The sequence below is a fragment of the Mus pahari genome, chromosome 10 (assembly GCF_900095145.1).
Source record: "Mus pahari chromosome 10, PAHARI_EIJ_v1.1, whole genome shotgun sequence".
NCBI lineage: Eukaryota > Metazoa > Chordata > Mammalia > Rodentia > Muridae > Mus > Mus pahari.
The window spans coordinates 80727955-80745040 of NC_034599.1; the positions used below are offsets into that span (position 1 = coordinate 80727955).

Consider the following 17086-nt stretch of genomic DNA (forward strand, 5'->3'; position numbering starts at 1 on the left):
TCTGTATAGCCCTGGCTGTCCTGGAACTCACTTTGTAGACCAGGCTGGCCTTGAACTCAGAAATCCGCCTGCTTCTGCCTCCCGAGTGCTGGGATTAAAGGTGTGCGCCAGCACGCCCGGCTGAAGTGGGAACATTCTAAGGTGAATAGTACGTTGTAAAATAATTTATTGTGGTTTTGGATAGTGTGTATGTGGATAGTGTGTATGTCTCTATATGCATACACGTTGAGGCCAGGGTTCACCCTTCAGATATTCATCAAGGACTGTTTTTTGATACAGGGTCTTCCATTAGAAGGGCTCCCTGATTAAGCTAGCTTGATTGGTTGGTGATCCCCAGGGATGTGCCTGTCTCTGCCTCTCCAGCACTTGTCAAACTCCAGACCTCATGCCTGGTTCCCCAACTGAGCTCTCCCTAGCCTCATTCTTCATATAAGATCATTATAGTCTTGAGAAAGAAATTATACAGCATCAAAAAAGTATACATTGATCATGTAGTTTATTCCTACCTAGACATTTAACAAACTAGAACTCCATTATCAAGAAAAGTGCCAGCCAGGGCCAGTTGACACCTTAAGAGAACTTACTGTGCCATGCCCGTTCGCTTCAAAATAAACTCCAATGTCAAATTCTTGAGCCTTATGATGCAAATGTTTTACACCAGTTTTGGTGCAATACACAGGTACCTACAACACATTAAAGAAAGGCAATGGTTAATCAATCACTTATTATATCTATTATTCCAGAAATAAAGAACAAAATCTGGAACCTCCCTCTGGTGCCAAAGACAATAAAGGCTTAAGACATCCACAAGGAGAACGGCTGCATGTAGACATCGTCTGTTCTCACAGGTTGCCTTAGTTGTAGTTTGGAGGAAAGGGTCTTACTTACTTTCCTTTTCTATGAAGGACCAGATGGTAAATGTCCTGTACTATAATATCCTTTACTAGATAGGCTACATGGTCTTGCACAAACATTCTGAAGTGTGCAGAGGCAGCCACAGACCTCATGTAAACAAATATGCACTATCCCAATATGGTTCGATTCCAATAGAACTCTTATAAACAGTGGCAAGCTAGATAGAATCCAAAGATTATTTCTTGCCAACTATTTATTGACTTAGAAAGTTAAGAAAAGCCAGTTGGGGATGGGTTTGGTGGCACACACCTTTGATCCCAGTGCTCACTCAGAGGACAACTACAGAGTGAGTTCCAGGACAACCAGGGCTGTACAGAGGAAACCCTGTCTTGAAAAATAAAAATTAAAAGAACAATAAAAGTTCAGTTAGACTTTCAAGACTGGTCATAGACAGTAGTAAGTAACCCTGACTTATTAGCAGCAGTGAATAGGCTATGAGCGGTGGACCCAACAGATTTAGGAAAAACTGACCAACAGAAACAAAACTACAAGACAGACACTAAGTAGGTCAGCATTTGTTACTTGAGAAACCATAGGATGGCAAAGGCCAAAAATACTTAATCCAAAAGGAAAATGGGTTGAGAAGTAAATAGCTTCTGATGTGTAAATGAAATTTCCAGCTGAAACAGTCATGCATTGCACTAATGACATCCTGTCAAGGAGAGACAATGGCGCTGCAGTGGTACTAGAAGATCAAGTCTCCTCATGATGCCCTGGTCATCACAGCTGATGACACTATAGGGTCACACAATGACACTAACTCATGTCACATTACTGCACTTCCCAGAATGTGTCCTAATGTGTCCTAGAGACAAGCACTAACCGTGACAGACCCGGGAGTGAAGCTGCTATAAGCTTGTATTTAGGGTAGGGCAGAAGCCAGCAGCCTTGGTGATGTTTTGACCATCTACTGTTCTCTTAAACTGCAGGAAATCCACATCAAACTTCACTTCTACTTTTTTAGAAGATTGACTACAGTTGAGAGCAGTAGCCCAGGCATTCTTTGCAGTTCTTCACCTGCCATATTGATCCACTTCTCTGCCCAGAGCCCACAGGACTTCAAACTGGTTTTCAAAAGGCTTGAAAAATTTAGCCACTAGTGAGATGGAGAAAACCAAACAGCTTCCAACTTGTCCAGGAACCCCAGACTGAACAGGTAGTGTGGTCAGAGACTAGTTCTGTAGCAGATGTTGGAAAAACAAGTAGAAGCAAACTCCCATCCACCCAGAAAGGCTCTCCTCCAAAGTGTAAGGACAGAGGTCTGTGAAGCAAGATCATGAGCATGTCAGACAGGATGCTAAGGAGACTACTGCAAGGACAGGAAGCCTTCCCCTCCCCTGATCCAAGAGGCAAGCAGACACATGCCATTTCACACATACTGTCTACACAACAGAGGGTTACTCATAAAGATTCTCTCACTACTATGTAAACTCTGTCAGGCTCATCTGAGCACAATCATACATCAAATGGGCCTTGAGGTCAGAAGCCTAGCCGAAGGAAGTCAGTCACTGGGGGACCCACTTTTCTACCTTCACTTCCTGAGTGACCCTATGTCTCCAGCCACCTCACACTCCTCCTGCTCCACCTTTCCCACTGTGGGCTATCTGCCTTCACACAGAGGTAGGATATGCCCTTCCTCTGAAAGGTGCTTTCCAGGTCTTTGATCATCACAATTGGAGGCAATATTGGGTTTGTGTTTGAAAGAGGTATCTCCAGACCCTTAAGTATCCCTGAGTTACAAATGTGACTCAATTAGCCTTTTAAAAGATTTGCATTCATTATAAGCTCTTGGAATTCACAGGGTTTAGATACTACAGGTGGAATGCTCCAAGGTGAAACCCTCCCTCCGTCCCTTTTGCACAGAGATGTCAGAATCTTTTGATCCTCATCACCATCACCTGGACAGTGGCCCAGCTTCCTTCACTGATCACTTTTCCTTGGAGAATTATCTTACCACACTATTCAGAAAAGACCCAAAACAGGATGGTGGGTTACCTTCATAACTTCTTCAAGGTATCGCGTGGAACTTCCATTTGCATATGCTGTCTGTACGACACCGAGGTTCAGACTTTCTCCAATCTAGAATGAAACCGTGATGTTTAACTCACAACCAAAGGCATGGGAACCGCTGAGAGTTGTATAGACACCAGACTCTGCCAGTTCTGTCCTGGCTTGGTTTAGGCAAAAAATAGCATTCTAAATGGGATTATTTACTACCAGGAAAAAAGTCTAAAGTATCTGCAAGCACTGTTTTAATGTGAATCCTCTTTAAGACAATCTGTGATCTCTAAATTATTAATAAGCCTTTTCCAGATTATAATTCCCAACCATAGTTTTATACTAGGTTCAGAGAGATTTCCAAAAGAGGGAAAAAATACATTACTAAACTTGTCATAATAACAAATAATTATATCAGATATTATTGGTTATAATTTCATACTTTACAGTAATGGTTGAATTGTTATTAATGCATGCGTCATCAGTTTTAAAGAAAATAAAACTTCACAAAGCTCCATGATAAAGCCAAGCCAGTATAATGAAAAGAAGCATGCATACAATCATCTAGAATATTCTCTCTACTACAGTTACAGCCAATGCCCCTATGTTGAAATGGCTGTAACTACCACTTGTTTTTGTTCTCAGGCCACAAAACTCAGGAACTCGCTATACCCAGTGGTGCTAAGACACTCAATGACTATAATGCACAAGTGCTCCCCAGCCCACCTCACCTCCAACAGTAGCTCTTTAAGGAAAGAGCTAATTAACGTCGCAATTTTGTCTCCATCTATGAGATGAAAGTGACCAGCTGCATCACAGTAGTAATACACGATCCTGTCCGCATCCCCATCGAAGGAGCAGCATCTTTCACCAGACTTCATTTCCATTCCTAGTACACAGGAGGATTAACGTGCACTTCAGACTAAGAAATAAGAATAAAACTCACTACATAAAATATACAATATTTCTCTAACACTCTTAACTATTTGTTTCAATATAGCAGATCAAAATTAATATTATATGCTACAGTATAGCACAACCACTATTTCAAGAGATGTTTTAAAAAGATCCCTTCCAAATAACAAACCAATGCTCCAGTTTTAAATACTAACATCCACTTGGCCTACTGGTACTCTTTTTGCAGACAGATCTTACTATGTAGCCCAGGCTAGTCTCCCAACTCAAAAGCCACTTCCCTGAGTGTTGGGATTAAAGGTGTGTGACACTTGCTGAGCTACTGGCACTGGTTTTACAGGTCAGATTCTTGCAAGGCAAACTAAAAAACAAAAACAATTTGAATCTATTCATGCTGACATGTGCTATTCTACTAGAATAAAACTTTACTAACCAGTTGGTTTGGCTAAGCAAATTTTTGATATACTATTTTTGAAAGTTTCAGAGATTTCTAAACATAACTTAGAACCATGTTGTCCTTTACATATGAAAAATAAAAATCAGAAATAGGTAAGTTATGAGCTCTGATTTAATTCTTTTTTATTTTGTTTTTTGAACAGGGTTTCTCTGTGCAGCCCTGGCTGTCCTGGAACTCACTCTGTAGACCAGGCTAGCCTTGAACTCAGAGATCTGCCTGCCTCTACAGGATCCTCTTGCGTACTAGGATTAAAGGCCTGCGCACCACCCAGCTGGTGTAATTCTAATAGACTTGTTTTATCTGCTCATACTAACAATAACGAGAAATGCTAGTAAATGGGACCACAGATTATAACTTCCTTGAGCTCACTGAGGACTTTCATACACTCACTGAAACTTCAACTATTATACCAGAGTTATCAGAAAATCTTGCTGTCCCTTTGCAATGCACGCATGACAGCAGCAGAGAGACAACGACAACAGAAAGAACTGGGATGCCTAAGAAGCCCCTGTTAGCCTTGCTGTCTGCAGGTCCAAACAGCCTGGAGGGTTTGGGTCTCCATACACAGAGAAAGCCACAGAAGTAGAGACCTCAACAATCAGACAGATGGATGAAAGTCTAGAACTGAAGGCAGGTAAAGTAATATCAAAACAAGCACTACACTGGCAAGGTTGCATAAATTAAAGTTCTTCAGGCCCCACGAGAGAGGCAAGTGCAGGACAGGACAGCTGTAGAGTGGGACAGCTGGTTTGTAATGTGTGGCAATAGATGGTTGACTGTGTGGGGAGAGGGATCCGTTATTCAACAGTGAAGTAAAAACGCAACTGAGCACAGGCTCCGCAGCCCAAACAATCCATCTGCAAGCCAGGCCGGCTGAACAGAGAGCGTCCTAGAATCTGTAACGGGGCAGTCCACTGCTTTACTACAGTTAAAACCCCAAGGAACTTCTTCCTAACCTTCCCATGGGGAAACACTGAGTCCGCTAATGATCACAAGGCACCCTTCCACTCCCTTTCTAGGGAGTCTAGAGAAAACGGCAAGAATGGTAAGCTACTTACCATTGCTGCCTGTGGATCAAAGCCTGATGGGAGGAGGAATTCCCATCCCAAGGCAGGCCCACCCTGGTGAGACTAAATGAGAAAGTGTGCAGGGGCCATCCGTGTGCTGACAAGGCACCTGACTCTAAGGAGACCTCAGTCTCAAGTGCAGTTTTCTGCCTGTCCTTTCAGCAGGAGCTGACCGTGATCTGAATGGCGTTCATGAGTGGGAAGATGTCTAAGGACCCAACGGTGGCAGAGCCAGGACGAGTGGTGTGGACACTTCAGTGGGAGGCAGCTTAGCATTTAAGACACATACCCTGCTGCTATGACATACCCTGTGGGGGTTTCTGTTGACTTTTCACAAAGTCAGCACCGCACAGGTGGTTGAGCTGCCCTTGGGTCCCATCATTAAACAGCAGAACAGACAGTCCCTGGGAGAAGTAGTGTTCCATTTCTTTTAGCTTCAAGGCCCCTATGCCGTTGGCACAGTCAACCTTAACCGACCTCTTTCCATCTCCACTGCAGGAAACCTTTAATAAAAAGACACAAGGAAAGAAGACATCAAGTCGCCGAAGTGGATGCATGCATGCATGCATGTATATATGAAAATATCCGGTTATCTTCAAGGACCTGTGTAATGTAACTCAGAAGACATGTACACACAGTCAGGAATTACATAACAAATAAACCTGAACAACACAGCAGTGGTAATACTGAATGAACATCTCACAGAAAGGAAGCTACATCTGAACTAAACCCCAAAGCAGCAGGACCCACTAAAGTATGAGTCCGTAACAGCCATCTAACTGTGCAAGTGGGCACACGGGTGTCTGATTACACTAGCCAGTCTCTGCAAGGCATATGATATCACCAGGCAAATCTGAGGATAGTCTTTGTTTTATAATTATCAGATTTTCACGAACCTCTATACCAAAACCTGAGTTTTTTGGTTTTTTTTTTTTTTTTTTGGTTTTTCGAGATAGGGTTTCTCTGTACAGCCCTGGCTGTCCTGGAACGCACTTTGTAGACCAGGCTGGCCTTGAACTCAGCAATCCGCCTGCCTCTGCCTCCCGAGCGCTGGGATTAAAGGCGTGCGCCACCACGCTGGGCTCAAAACCTGAGTTCTATAAGAACCAAGTCAGTGGATCACACCCTGCACATGTCTCCAGGGTTGACGAGCCAATCTACCTAAATCAAAATCCTTCCCACCAGTATTTTCTCAAGCCAGTGGCATCTACATTACAATCAGGTTCATCTCAGTGGCCACTGATAACCACAAGGAGGGACACCATGAGGTTTCCCAGGGTACACTCACCAGTACACACAGGTCAGACCCTGGGCTCTGACAGAGAGAAACTGGAGGTTCGGGCTTAGAAGAAGTGGTAAACTATGTAAATCGGGCTGTTGGCCAACTGAATTACTTTATTCACCAGTGGAAATTCTCATCACAATGAAAAAATGTCTCACCTGTTTTGTAAGGTCTACAAAAGCTTTGGAGAGCTTCTGGCAGTAGCCTTCTATGGTGGCCTGTCCATACCGGCCTCCGGAATTCCGGCAATACACCATGTAGTGCAGCTGCGGTGTGGTCAACAGGCCATAATCTGCCACACACACACAAAAGGCATTTCGCTCGCTCACTTCTTAGGAACAAAAGCAGCTTACATAAATTCATACCGCAAGAATGTTAGACCCAACCAACCCTACCCCCATCCCCCAAATGGCAGTGCTGGTGACCCCGACCTAAACAGCACTCTGACCTTAATAGACAGGCAGCTGCCATCTGGTAAAGGAGCCTAAAGGGTGGGTTTCTGCTTACTACAAAAGCAGATCTCCTGAGGAGGAAGAGATTGCCAGGAACCTCCATTAACCCTCCTAGAACCCGACTTAACCTTCCACAAAGGTCAGTCACCTGGAGCTCCAGCGACCGGTTCCAGCTGAGCATCAGCTCAGATCTCCACCCTACTGTCTGTAATACAAAATCCACTTCCTTCCCACCACTGGGCTCTTCTTTCTGCCCCCACCACCAATCCCAACCAACCTCTACCCCATCCCCAATAAATCTCTTCCTACCCACAAGTCTGGTGGTTCAATCGTCTGAACCATGGCTTATTCCAGGATCTCATAAAACAAAACCACAAAACGTTCAAAATATCCACTGATACTGTGATAACTAACATGTTTTTAGTTTTAATTACTGGGATTAAGAAATCTATAAATCAAAAATGCCTCCCACTTGTAAGTTCCACTTTCCCAGCACAGGTAAAGTCCCAGAATGCTTAGGGCTGATCATGTTATCACGTAGTCTGATACAATTTTAATGAAACTGTTGTTCATGTAAGATAACAAACATTTCTGTACACAACCTTGCTTGCCCCATAGCATGAAAGCAGGCCGTACGTAGTCATGTGGGTTTTGCCTTTATAAACCCCTGACTAATATATATGGGTTGCTACACCTTGGGAATTCCAAATCTCAGGTGTAGACCTGGTGCCAGAATATGAATAGAGCTGCTTCTCTTAAAATTTATTCATGGTCAGATTGAATGCATCTCTGAACAACCCCAGACCCAAACAATATCATAAGGACATGTCCTGTACCTGCCTGATCAACCTAGAAACCTAAAAGTTATTTTTCATAGCTCTAACCTTAACCAAATCCTGAAATCATCCTTTGAATTCCAGAAGTTTCATGATTCCGTGTCTTTGCTCATTCTTACACAGGGGATCCGGCATATGCCAGCGTGGCCTCCCCGATCTCTTCTCCTTTCAATTTCCATCTCTATACAATAGCCAGCAGAGGCTTGTGACATTTGTATGTGCTTGACCCAAGAAGTGGCACCATTAGGAGCTGTGGCCTTGTTGGAGTAAGTGTGTCACTGTGGGTATGGGCTTCAGACTCTTATCCTAGCTGCCTAGGAGCCAGTCTTCTCCTAGCAGCCTTCGGATGAAGATGTTGAACTCTCAGCTCTGCCCATACCATGCCTGGATGCTGCCATGCTCCCACCTTGATGATAATGGACTGAACCTTTGAACCTGTAAGCCAGCCCCAGTTAAATGTTGTCCTTAGAAGAGTTGCCTTGGTCACTGTGTCTGTATATCAGGTGTTGTGGGAAAATCTACCAGGCAAAAGATGTCACAAGCAAAAAGATTTAACATGCTCTGCCTCATGGGTAAATTGTAATATTTTTAAAAGGTTTTTTTTTTTTTTTTTGAGACAGGGTTTTCTGTGTAGCCCTAAGTGTCCTGGAACTCACTCTGTAGATCAGGCTGGCCTCAAACTCAGAAATCCACCTGCCTCTGCCTCCCAAGTACTGGGATTAAAGGCGTGAGCCACCATGCCTGGCCCAAAAGTTAGTATATCTAGGAATTCATAATTCTTAATTTTTATTGTTTTGTTACTTCCAAATTTTAAGTATGTGTTACTTTTGAAATTTAAAAACAATTTCTTAATGATTAAGCTAGAACTACATACCATGGAATTGACCTCCTAAAACAGTCACGCCGTCTATTACAGACTGTGAAAGTTTCTCACTGCTGGGCCTGCGAAAGGAAAGAAAGCAAGCGGAGTGAGCAAGCAGGAAGGCAAGAGGAGAAAAGGCACGCTAAGGATTTCAAAGTGATAACTCTTTCATTGTACCTGAAAGCTAGCAACTTTGGCAAAAATAAATAAATAAATAAATAACAGGGTAAATTACAGCATTCGCATAGGTGCCTTTGCATGGGTGATTTGCAGACTACATAGAGAGCCTAGTATTGAACTCTACCTACTTTCAATACAGAGTTCAAGGTCAGCCTGGGTAATTTGTGAGAATGTATCAGAATTAAAAAGGACTATAGCTGAGTAGAAATGTGTTCTCCTAGCATACACAACACGGAGTTTAATACCCAGTACTGGAAAGAAAAACAAGAAGGGAGTGGAGGGGTATAAAAGAGGGCTTGAAGAGATGGCTCTTACAGAGGATCTGAGTTCACAACTGCCTGTAACTCAAGCTCAAAGAAATCTGATAAAACACCTGGCCTTCTCTAGCAAATCCACACCCACACAAACACACACATAAGTGAGCAATAAGAATATTTTAGAGCCGGGCGTGGTGGCGCACGCCTTTAATCCCAGCACTCGGGAGGCAGAGGCAGGCGGATTTCTGAGTTCAAGGCCAGCCTGGTCTACAGAGTGAGTTCTAAGACAGCCAGGGCTACACAGAGAAACCCTGTCTCGAAAAAAAAAAAAAAAAGAATATTTTAAAAGATATAAAGGATATAACTTGCACCTAGTTTGACTATAGCAGCATGCATCTTAATAATAATAACAATCAATACTGAATGCACACAGTGCAGGCATATGGGGGTCTTAAAACTACTGAGTGCATAGAACCTGGTTTTCATTCTTTAAAGTCAGAACAAATTACTCATCTACCCGACAAGCAAGCAAATCATTGTATAACTACTGGTAAAATAATCAAGGACATAAATCACTTAGCATTTCTGCTGCCTATGGACCTAAAGAGAAAGTGGTTTCTGCAAAACCTTTTAGTAACAAAACACTGGGTAAAAACAAAGTCCCAGCTACCAGGAGAATAAAAAGGTATGTCCTTTGAAGAAGATGTAGACAAAGCCAGAGCTTGCATAAAAGAGAAAACTATTGTTTGAGGGTATACATTTAATCCAATGTCACAAAAAAAAAAAAGTAAGGTTTTGTAAAGGCAGAAGGTGCTGAATGTGACAATGTGACGAACACATGGACATGTTTCCAGTGAATTCCAGAATGGAGAAATACAGAAAATCTCAACCCGCAACAGATTACAAACAAAATCTTCATGTGTGATTTGTTAAAAACAATTATGTGCTCTGGCTCTGCAGAGGGGAAATGAACCTACAAGTGTCACACTCACTGCATGCTTCCAACATGCGAGGACATGGCTACATAGCAGATTATTTCATGGAACTCTCACAGAAATGCTGACTTGCTGACTTGTCATCATCGTACTTAAGGAGATGGAAGCTTCCAAAGTCTACAAAACCCGATCAAATTATGTGAGCTTTAAAACTGTGGGGACTCCACACCCAAACTTAGCTTCCAAGTGCCACTTAAAAAGGAAAACAGAGAGTGGGGCGTGGCCTGGGCCTCTTTTAACCCTGCCTTCCCACAGATAGGATGGATCCTTCAAGGATGTTTGCGCCTGCACAGACAACTCTCGACGTCACCTGGTGTCTCTAGCAATGACTACGAAGGCGGTCTGCGTCAGATCCACAGCTTCTTTCTCCACGATGGCAGCAAGCACCTGTGGCATGTCCTGCTCCTCGGCACTGGCGAGACAGGTGGCATGCTCCTCCCAGGAAGGGGCCAACATTTCCCCCAAAGGATCAACCAATTTCACACCATTGTCTTCCTTAAAAGAGAAACAAACCTTAAGGGAGCATGCAATGGAGTGACTAGAAAAGAGCCTTTGCAGGCTGAGAACTGTGCTGGGAACCAGCCGGCACCAAGTCGCCATGCACTGCCCCTTCAGTTCCTTGGGACACTAACATTACTGATGAAGTGTCTCCATCCAAACTTGGAAGGACACTCTTGTTTTTTCTCTAATCTGGACACTCTCCAAGAAAATAGCCTCATCCCATTCCCTCCACACCCAGCTCAGTCTAGAGCTGCAGGGCAGCACCAAGAGTTGTTTCAAACCCAAAGGTGCATACAGATAAGGAGGCAGACTCCCAGCATTGAAATGGAATGGAGTGGACCTTGAGCCTGTCGCACACCTTTGATCCCCGTGTTTGGAGGTGGAGGTGGGAGGATCTTTGTGAATTAGAGGCCAGACTGGGTCTGCAGAGCAAGTTCTACGAAAGCCAGGGCTACATAGAGAAACCTAGTCTCGAAAAGAGAGACAGACAGACAGACAGACAGAGGGAAGAGAGGGGGAAGGGAGGGAGGGAGAGGAGGAGGGAGGAAGGGAAGAAAGAAGGAGGGGAGGGAGGGGAAAGAATGTGTGTGGACTTCGTTTCAAGGTTCTCAGACAGATAGCTTAGTCTTGTAAATAAAGACAGCACCGTGTTACCTCAGGATTGTGTGAGGCCGTAACCATGACTCCGATGGTAGATCTTGTCTGCTTTGACCTCAGGACAGCTAGCAATCCCATTCGAAACATGATATGATCGAGATGCTGGGCATTCGTCCGAAATCCAGCAGTCCCATACTGAAGAATGAGCCCCCGAGGCTTGGCATGGAGCGCCGAGCGCTTACACACGGCCTCCAGATCCATGCCTACAAGAGGAAGAAATATAACGAAGGGAAAGCTTTCAAGTATCGCTTGTTTACAAACTGCCAGCTCAATGTAGCACATCTGTCTCACTGGGACCCTCGCCAAAGAACCACGCTTGGGAAGGCAGGGAAGAGAAAAGGAGTCCCCGGAGTTAGAATTACCCAGAAGCCCCTCCTAAACCATACCCTCCAGGACAGACTCGGGAGAGACGCCAGCCTGTCCACTCCTCTTCCACTCGGTCTCCAGGATGAACTTTCCTAAAACAATGTCATCACACCATCACTTTATTTTACAAAAGGGTCAACTCCGGTGTGGGCCTCAGTTAATCATATAAAGTCTGGTGTGTGGCCAGTGAAAGGCAGAGGCTGAAGGTCAGAAACCTCAAATCCATGTGGCTCCTTTGCTGTTCCTCCCAAGCTAGAAAGAAACAGTCCCAAAGGAAAAGCAAAGGACAGTCATTTCCTCTGGTCTGAGGACCTCCCCCACCACCACCCCGGATCAGCGAGGCCATCTCACAGAAGCCTCTCCAATCTTCATAAAGACAGGCACGGCAGCCTTCTAAAGTCATGTCTAAAACAACTAACATCTACGATGCTGCTTTCGATCTGTCATTTTAAAACAAGTGAGTCCCGCTACTACTGTGGGATACCTCCAATTCCTTCAACTCGGGGTTTTCCACTTCAGCCAGCGGTGTATTTGCAGAGCCACAAACTGTACTTCCTGGATCAGCTCTATCCTAGTTTGCCTAGAGACGGGGTGCTGTCCCTCTGCTAACAGCCACACCTCCTCGCTTTATTGTCCTTCCTGGCTTCCATACACAACACTACCAGAAATGTGGGGAAATGTTTGCTTTTCTCCAGTTAGTAAAATAGATCATTCCCAAGCTACTTTAGTTATCAAACATTTGTCCACAAGGACGAATATATTTTTGTAACTGACCCGTTGGTAATGTATCCCGATTATTCATAGGGGCGTCAACCACTCCTATGAAATCCAGAACTCTCTCAAAGGAAAATCACAGTCATAGAACGGCATGCTTCCACCCTTTAGTGCATTTGGAGTTCTCGAACTAATTCCGATTAGGTATGGGAATGTTTATTAAAAGTCCCAACAGTGTTTGCTTCTTTCAATCAAACTGCCATCCTTGGTGATGCATCCTGCTCCCAGCTACTGACCGACTCGCCGCTCCCCGCACCACAGCGTGAGGACCTCGGGCACCTGGGCCGCGCGCAGCGGTGGCTAGGTAGGTCCGGCAGTCATGCCCCAGCCTCAGCTGCCGATGAACCCCCCACCCACAGCGGCCCGGCATTCCCCACGCCCGCTCACCTAGATCTGGAGCAAGAACGTTCTCTCCACAGGCGAGACGCGGCCGCGCAGTGCGCACCAAACCAACCTACTCAGACCTCGCAGACGTGGCCCAGCCTGGCTTCCGGCCCGACGCCCCGCCCACACCAATCGCGGCGGGGAAGGGCCGCTGACCCCGCCCCTGCAGCTCCAAACCCCGCCCCGACCAATCGCGGCGGGTTGATTTCTGTGGCCCCGCCCTATGCGCCAAGCCCCGCCCCCAGCCGTCCGCGCGCTGCTCGCGCCCGCGGAACTGCGGCTGCGGTTCGGAGCGGGTTCGGGGCTGCTTGGCTTGAGTGAGCTGGAAGGGTGAGGCCGACAGCGGCTGAGGCGGGCCGAGGATTAACTCCCGGGGCGGACAGCTGCGCCTTTCAGCCTGGGCCTCAGGGTCCCGGGGTCCCTAAAGAACGGGAGCGTTGACGTCCCTCCGACCACCGAGATCACCTCCCAGCCCAGCCCCTGGAAGGCGAGGACAGCGTCATCCCCGCGGGTCTTCACCCGCCTAGCCCTAGGCGTCATTTTATTAAGTGGACATGGCTGAGACCCCCTCCCCCAGCCCCTGGCTCTGCGGTGGTGTCCCTATGCACCTGCGCGAGATGCTGCACCCCACTGCGGTCCGGGGAGGCTGTCCTCCGAGGGGGCCTGCGGATGGGGGCAGGCGACGGGGACGACCTAGAGCCCTCCCCTCAGCACTGCAGGCATCCTTCCTAGCTGCGCAGGCTTGAGATCCAAGTGGGATTTCTGGGCCGGTCCCTGGTTTTCCCGGGATTAAGGCCGACCGGGAATACAGGTGTTTGCAACCACCGGCCACGAAATCTGTCACCCGAGCACCTGTTGAAAGCGCAGACTCCAGAATGGCCGGCAAGGGTGGGGAGGAGAGACAGGGAATCTGGGGTTTGACAGAGCATTTGAAAGGATGTTGTGTGTACTAGATTTGGGGGCTGAGGAGAGAAATCTAAACAGTTTAAAGTGTCCGGATGTGTGCCCCTAGCTCTCTACAAACAGCGGGACTGACTCTTAGAAAAGGGACCTTGGGAAATTTTCCTGGACACCAGTCGTCATTTACAACCCCATTATTTCTGGGCCTCTTCCAGGTTTCCAAGCCGGCTGATCTGGAGACATGTCAGCGTCAATAAAAGAGAGCCTTCAGCTTCAGCTGCTGGAGATGGAAATGCTGTTTTCTATGTTTCCTAATCAAGGCGAAGTCAAACTCGAAGATGTAAACGCCCTAACAAATGTAAAGAGATATCTGGAAGGCGTCAGGGAGGCGCTGCCGCCCAACATCGAATTTGTCATCTCGCTCCAAATTGAGGAGCCCAAGGTGGGTGCTTTTATTGGTCCTAAGTGTTTCTGGGTGCCTATCGTGTTTTGTTTTTAATGTGTATGCGTGTTTTCCCCTCATGTATGTATGTGCATCATGTGTATGCAGTGCCCCCCAGAGGCCAGAACTGCTTGTGGGTCCCTAGAATTGGACCCTGGTCCTCTGGAAGAACAGCCAGTGCTCTTAACGGCAGAGCCCCAGGTATCCACTTGTTAACTGGAAAACCCAATGCATGAGCTTCCTGTCTGGGTAACTAATAGACAATTTCAAATCCCAGTACGTGTTTGAAAGAAAAATATACTAAACATGAGATGGTCCATAAATTCTCTACCTTTACCTCACATAAGGACTCATGTCTTTTTAACGTGAAAAGATCTTAGTCTTATATTGTTATTCTGTCTCCTCATCCAATTTCTTACCAACCCAACTGTTAGAATGTGGCTTCTCTATGATTTTTTTTTTACATATACCTAAATCCTGCCTGTAACAAACAGGCTGTAATGAAGTTAATGAGTGTTTAGGATTTCGTCGGATTTCAATGGCACTGAATGTGCATAGTAACTACACATACAAAACCTAAATGTTAAATATAAACTTACCTCCATGCTCTGGACCCTTTAGTCCTAGGAACATTAGCATAGCATAGGTACCATGTGGACTGGACATTTGAGAAGAATGTTTTAGCACTCCCCTACACATCCTTCAGTTGTCCTTCCCTCAGACCATTTTATCTCCTTGATTATACATTTCAGTGGAACCTTGAACTTCTTCCACAGTAGATCCTGCCTCTCAAATTGAAATTAAATCCTTGCTATGTGTGAGCATGGTCCCCCTCACAAAGCTTGAGTCTAAGGCAGAAATCATGTCTGATTTCATTACTTCCTGCTCCAGCACAGGACACCTGGCACATGTCGCTGGTCGGTGGTGGTTAGGAAAGCTGACTGCATAAGTTGGTCAGTGGCAGGCAGACCCGTGAGAGTCTCTGTGACTGTTCCTACCATAATCGTGCCGTTACCATGATAAACTAGCTCGTGTGATTTCTTGGTATTTAAATCTATGTGGTTTTTATTTTAAGGTGACCATTGATTTGCAAGTAACCATGCCTCACAACTACCCATACGTGGCTCTGCAGCTGTTTGGACGGTCACCTGAGCTTGACAGACAACAGCAGCTGCTCCTTAACCAAGCTCTCAGTGCTTATCTCGGAACCTTTGATCCAGGTGAGCTATGTGTCTGTGCAGCCATCCAGTGGCTGCAGGACAACAGCTCATCCTACTTCCTCACCAGAAAGCTGTCGGATGAGCCATCCATACAGGTGAAGCCAGTCAAGAACACATTCCTCCGCATGTGGATCTACAGCCACCACATATATCAGCAGGACCTGAGGAAAAAGATTTTGGAAGTGGGGAAAAGGTTAGATGTGACTGGATTTTGCATGACAGGAAAGCCTGGTATAATCTGTGTGGAGGGCTTCAAGAATCACTGTGAGGAATTCTGGCACACAATCAGATACCCCAACTGGAAACACATTTCCTGCAAGCATGCAGAAAGTGTGGAGACAGAGGGGAACGGTGAAGACCTGCGCCTCTTCCACTCGTTTGAAGAATTACTCCTTGAGGCCCATGGTGACTATGGATTGCGGAATGATTATCACATGAACCTGGGCCAATTTCTGGAGTTTCTCAGAAAACACAAAAGTGAGCATGTTTTTCAGATACTATTTGGCATTGAAAGCAAAAGCTCAGAGTCCTAGAACCCTATTAAGATGTCTATGCTTGTAAACGCATTAAGTATTTATGTTACTAAGACCAAAATAAAAAGGCTAGTGACAATATAGAATTCTGGGTGAAAAACCTAGCTCTAGAGCTTTCTGACTGCTGATGCTAATAGGCCTTTTAACTTTGTACCAGTGTAACTGTGGTCCTGTTTCCAGGTTGCTGTGTCAAGTCACGCTTGATTACCATTTCATTATAAATCAATAAAGTGATATATTTAACCAGAGCAACTTGTCTCAAGTCCAAAACCAGGCTGGAGAGGTGGCTCAGAAGTTAAGGGCACCACTGGCTGCTCTCTCAGAGGACCCCGCACAGCAGCTCACTGCCACCTGTAACTCTAGTTCCAGTGGAATCCATGCCCTCTTCTGGACTCTTCAGGTACCAGGTTTATATGCACTGCACAGACATATGCAGGGAAAATACCCATACCTACACACAATAAATAAATCAATAAAGCAAGTCCCGAGCCCCACATTAATGTCTCATACCAGGCTGCAGATACAAATTCATAAATTTAAGACATCTGTTTCATGACACTGGCACATAACGTGGCTTACCCCCTCATCACTGGAAATGAATTCTAAACAACAGATAAATTCTGCATAGAGAGTGCCTGCTTACTACATTCCTTACTTTAAAACCCCGATTTAAAGGTGTTTTAGTGAAACCAGATTCTAACAGCAACAGCAGATTAAAGTCTGAGGAGTCGCCCACACTCCTGCACATACAGATGAACACATCTGTCTTTTTAGAAGGCATCAAGTGGGGGAAGAGCTCCGCTCTTCTTACTCTCATCATTTGGTTAGAAGCACCTCTGGTAGCAGAAGCAATAGTCTTAGTTTAGTCATGACCATGAAAAAAAGCATGGCTTTGTTGCACCCCCACAGGTCTTGGTATTTTCTAACTGCTTCCCATGGGTCCATACACACTGAAACTTAGCCAGAGAGCTGGTGCTCACTGAGGAGGGCACACCAAAACCTGGGGGGGGGGAGGGAAGGGGGGGGGGAGGAGTCAAACTACATTTCAGTGACGTCAGTACTGTCTACTTTGGAAGACTAAAGTCCCACCAGC

The 17086-nt window shown here is 45.6% G+C and overlaps 2 protein-coding genes across 4 annotated transcripts in view; one reads left to right on the forward strand and one right to left on the reverse strand.

Moving 5' to 3' along the window:
• The window catches only part of Pgm3 (phosphoglucomutase 3), an 18257-nt gene extending 5243 nt beyond the window's left edge, over positions 1-13014 (reverse strand). Inside the window, exons 1-10 of one of the 2 annotated variants that reach the window (XM_029542733.1) lie at positions 12225-12241; positions 11761-11992; positions 11372-11577; positions 10527-10711; positions 8797-8864; positions 6793-6926; positions 5660-5855; positions 3645-3802; positions 2911-2994; positions 585-683 (exon numbers count right to left, since the gene is read on the reverse strand). In XM_029542733.1, coding sequence (XP_029398593.1) covers positions 585-683; positions 2911-2994; positions 3645-3802; positions 5660-5855; positions 6793-6926; positions 8797-8864; positions 10527-10711; positions 11372-11575 — 1128 coding nt within the window. In that variant the 5' untranslated portion in view covers positions 11576-11577; positions 11761-11992; positions 12225-12241. Of the gene's footprint in view, positions 1-584; positions 684-2910; positions 2995-3644; positions 3803-5659; positions 5856-6792; positions 6927-8796; positions 8865-10526; positions 10712-11371; positions 11578-11760; positions 11993-12224; positions 12242-12901 lie in introns of those variants that run through there. The other variant, XM_021205947.2, reaches the window with a different exon arrangement.
• A 144-nt stretch (positions 13015-13158) lies between these two features.
• Rwdd2a (RWD domain containing 2A) lies at positions 13159-16241 on the forward strand. Of its 2 annotated transcripts, none has more exons than XM_021207936.1 (3): positions 13159-13228; positions 14014-14240; positions 15316-16241. In XM_021207936.1, exons 2-3 carry the CDS (start codon positions 14040-14042, stop codon positions 15991-15993), a joined length of 879 nt encoding a protein of 292 aa, XP_021063595.1. In that variant the 5' UTR covers positions 13159-13228; positions 14014-14039; the 3' UTR covers positions 15994-16241. The 2 variants fall into 2 exon arrangements, with proteins under 2 accessions (XP_021063595.1, XP_029399393.1); XM_029543533.1 differs by having other exon boundaries at positions 13197-13385; positions 15316-16231.
• Positions 16242-17086: the final 845 nt, after the last annotated feature.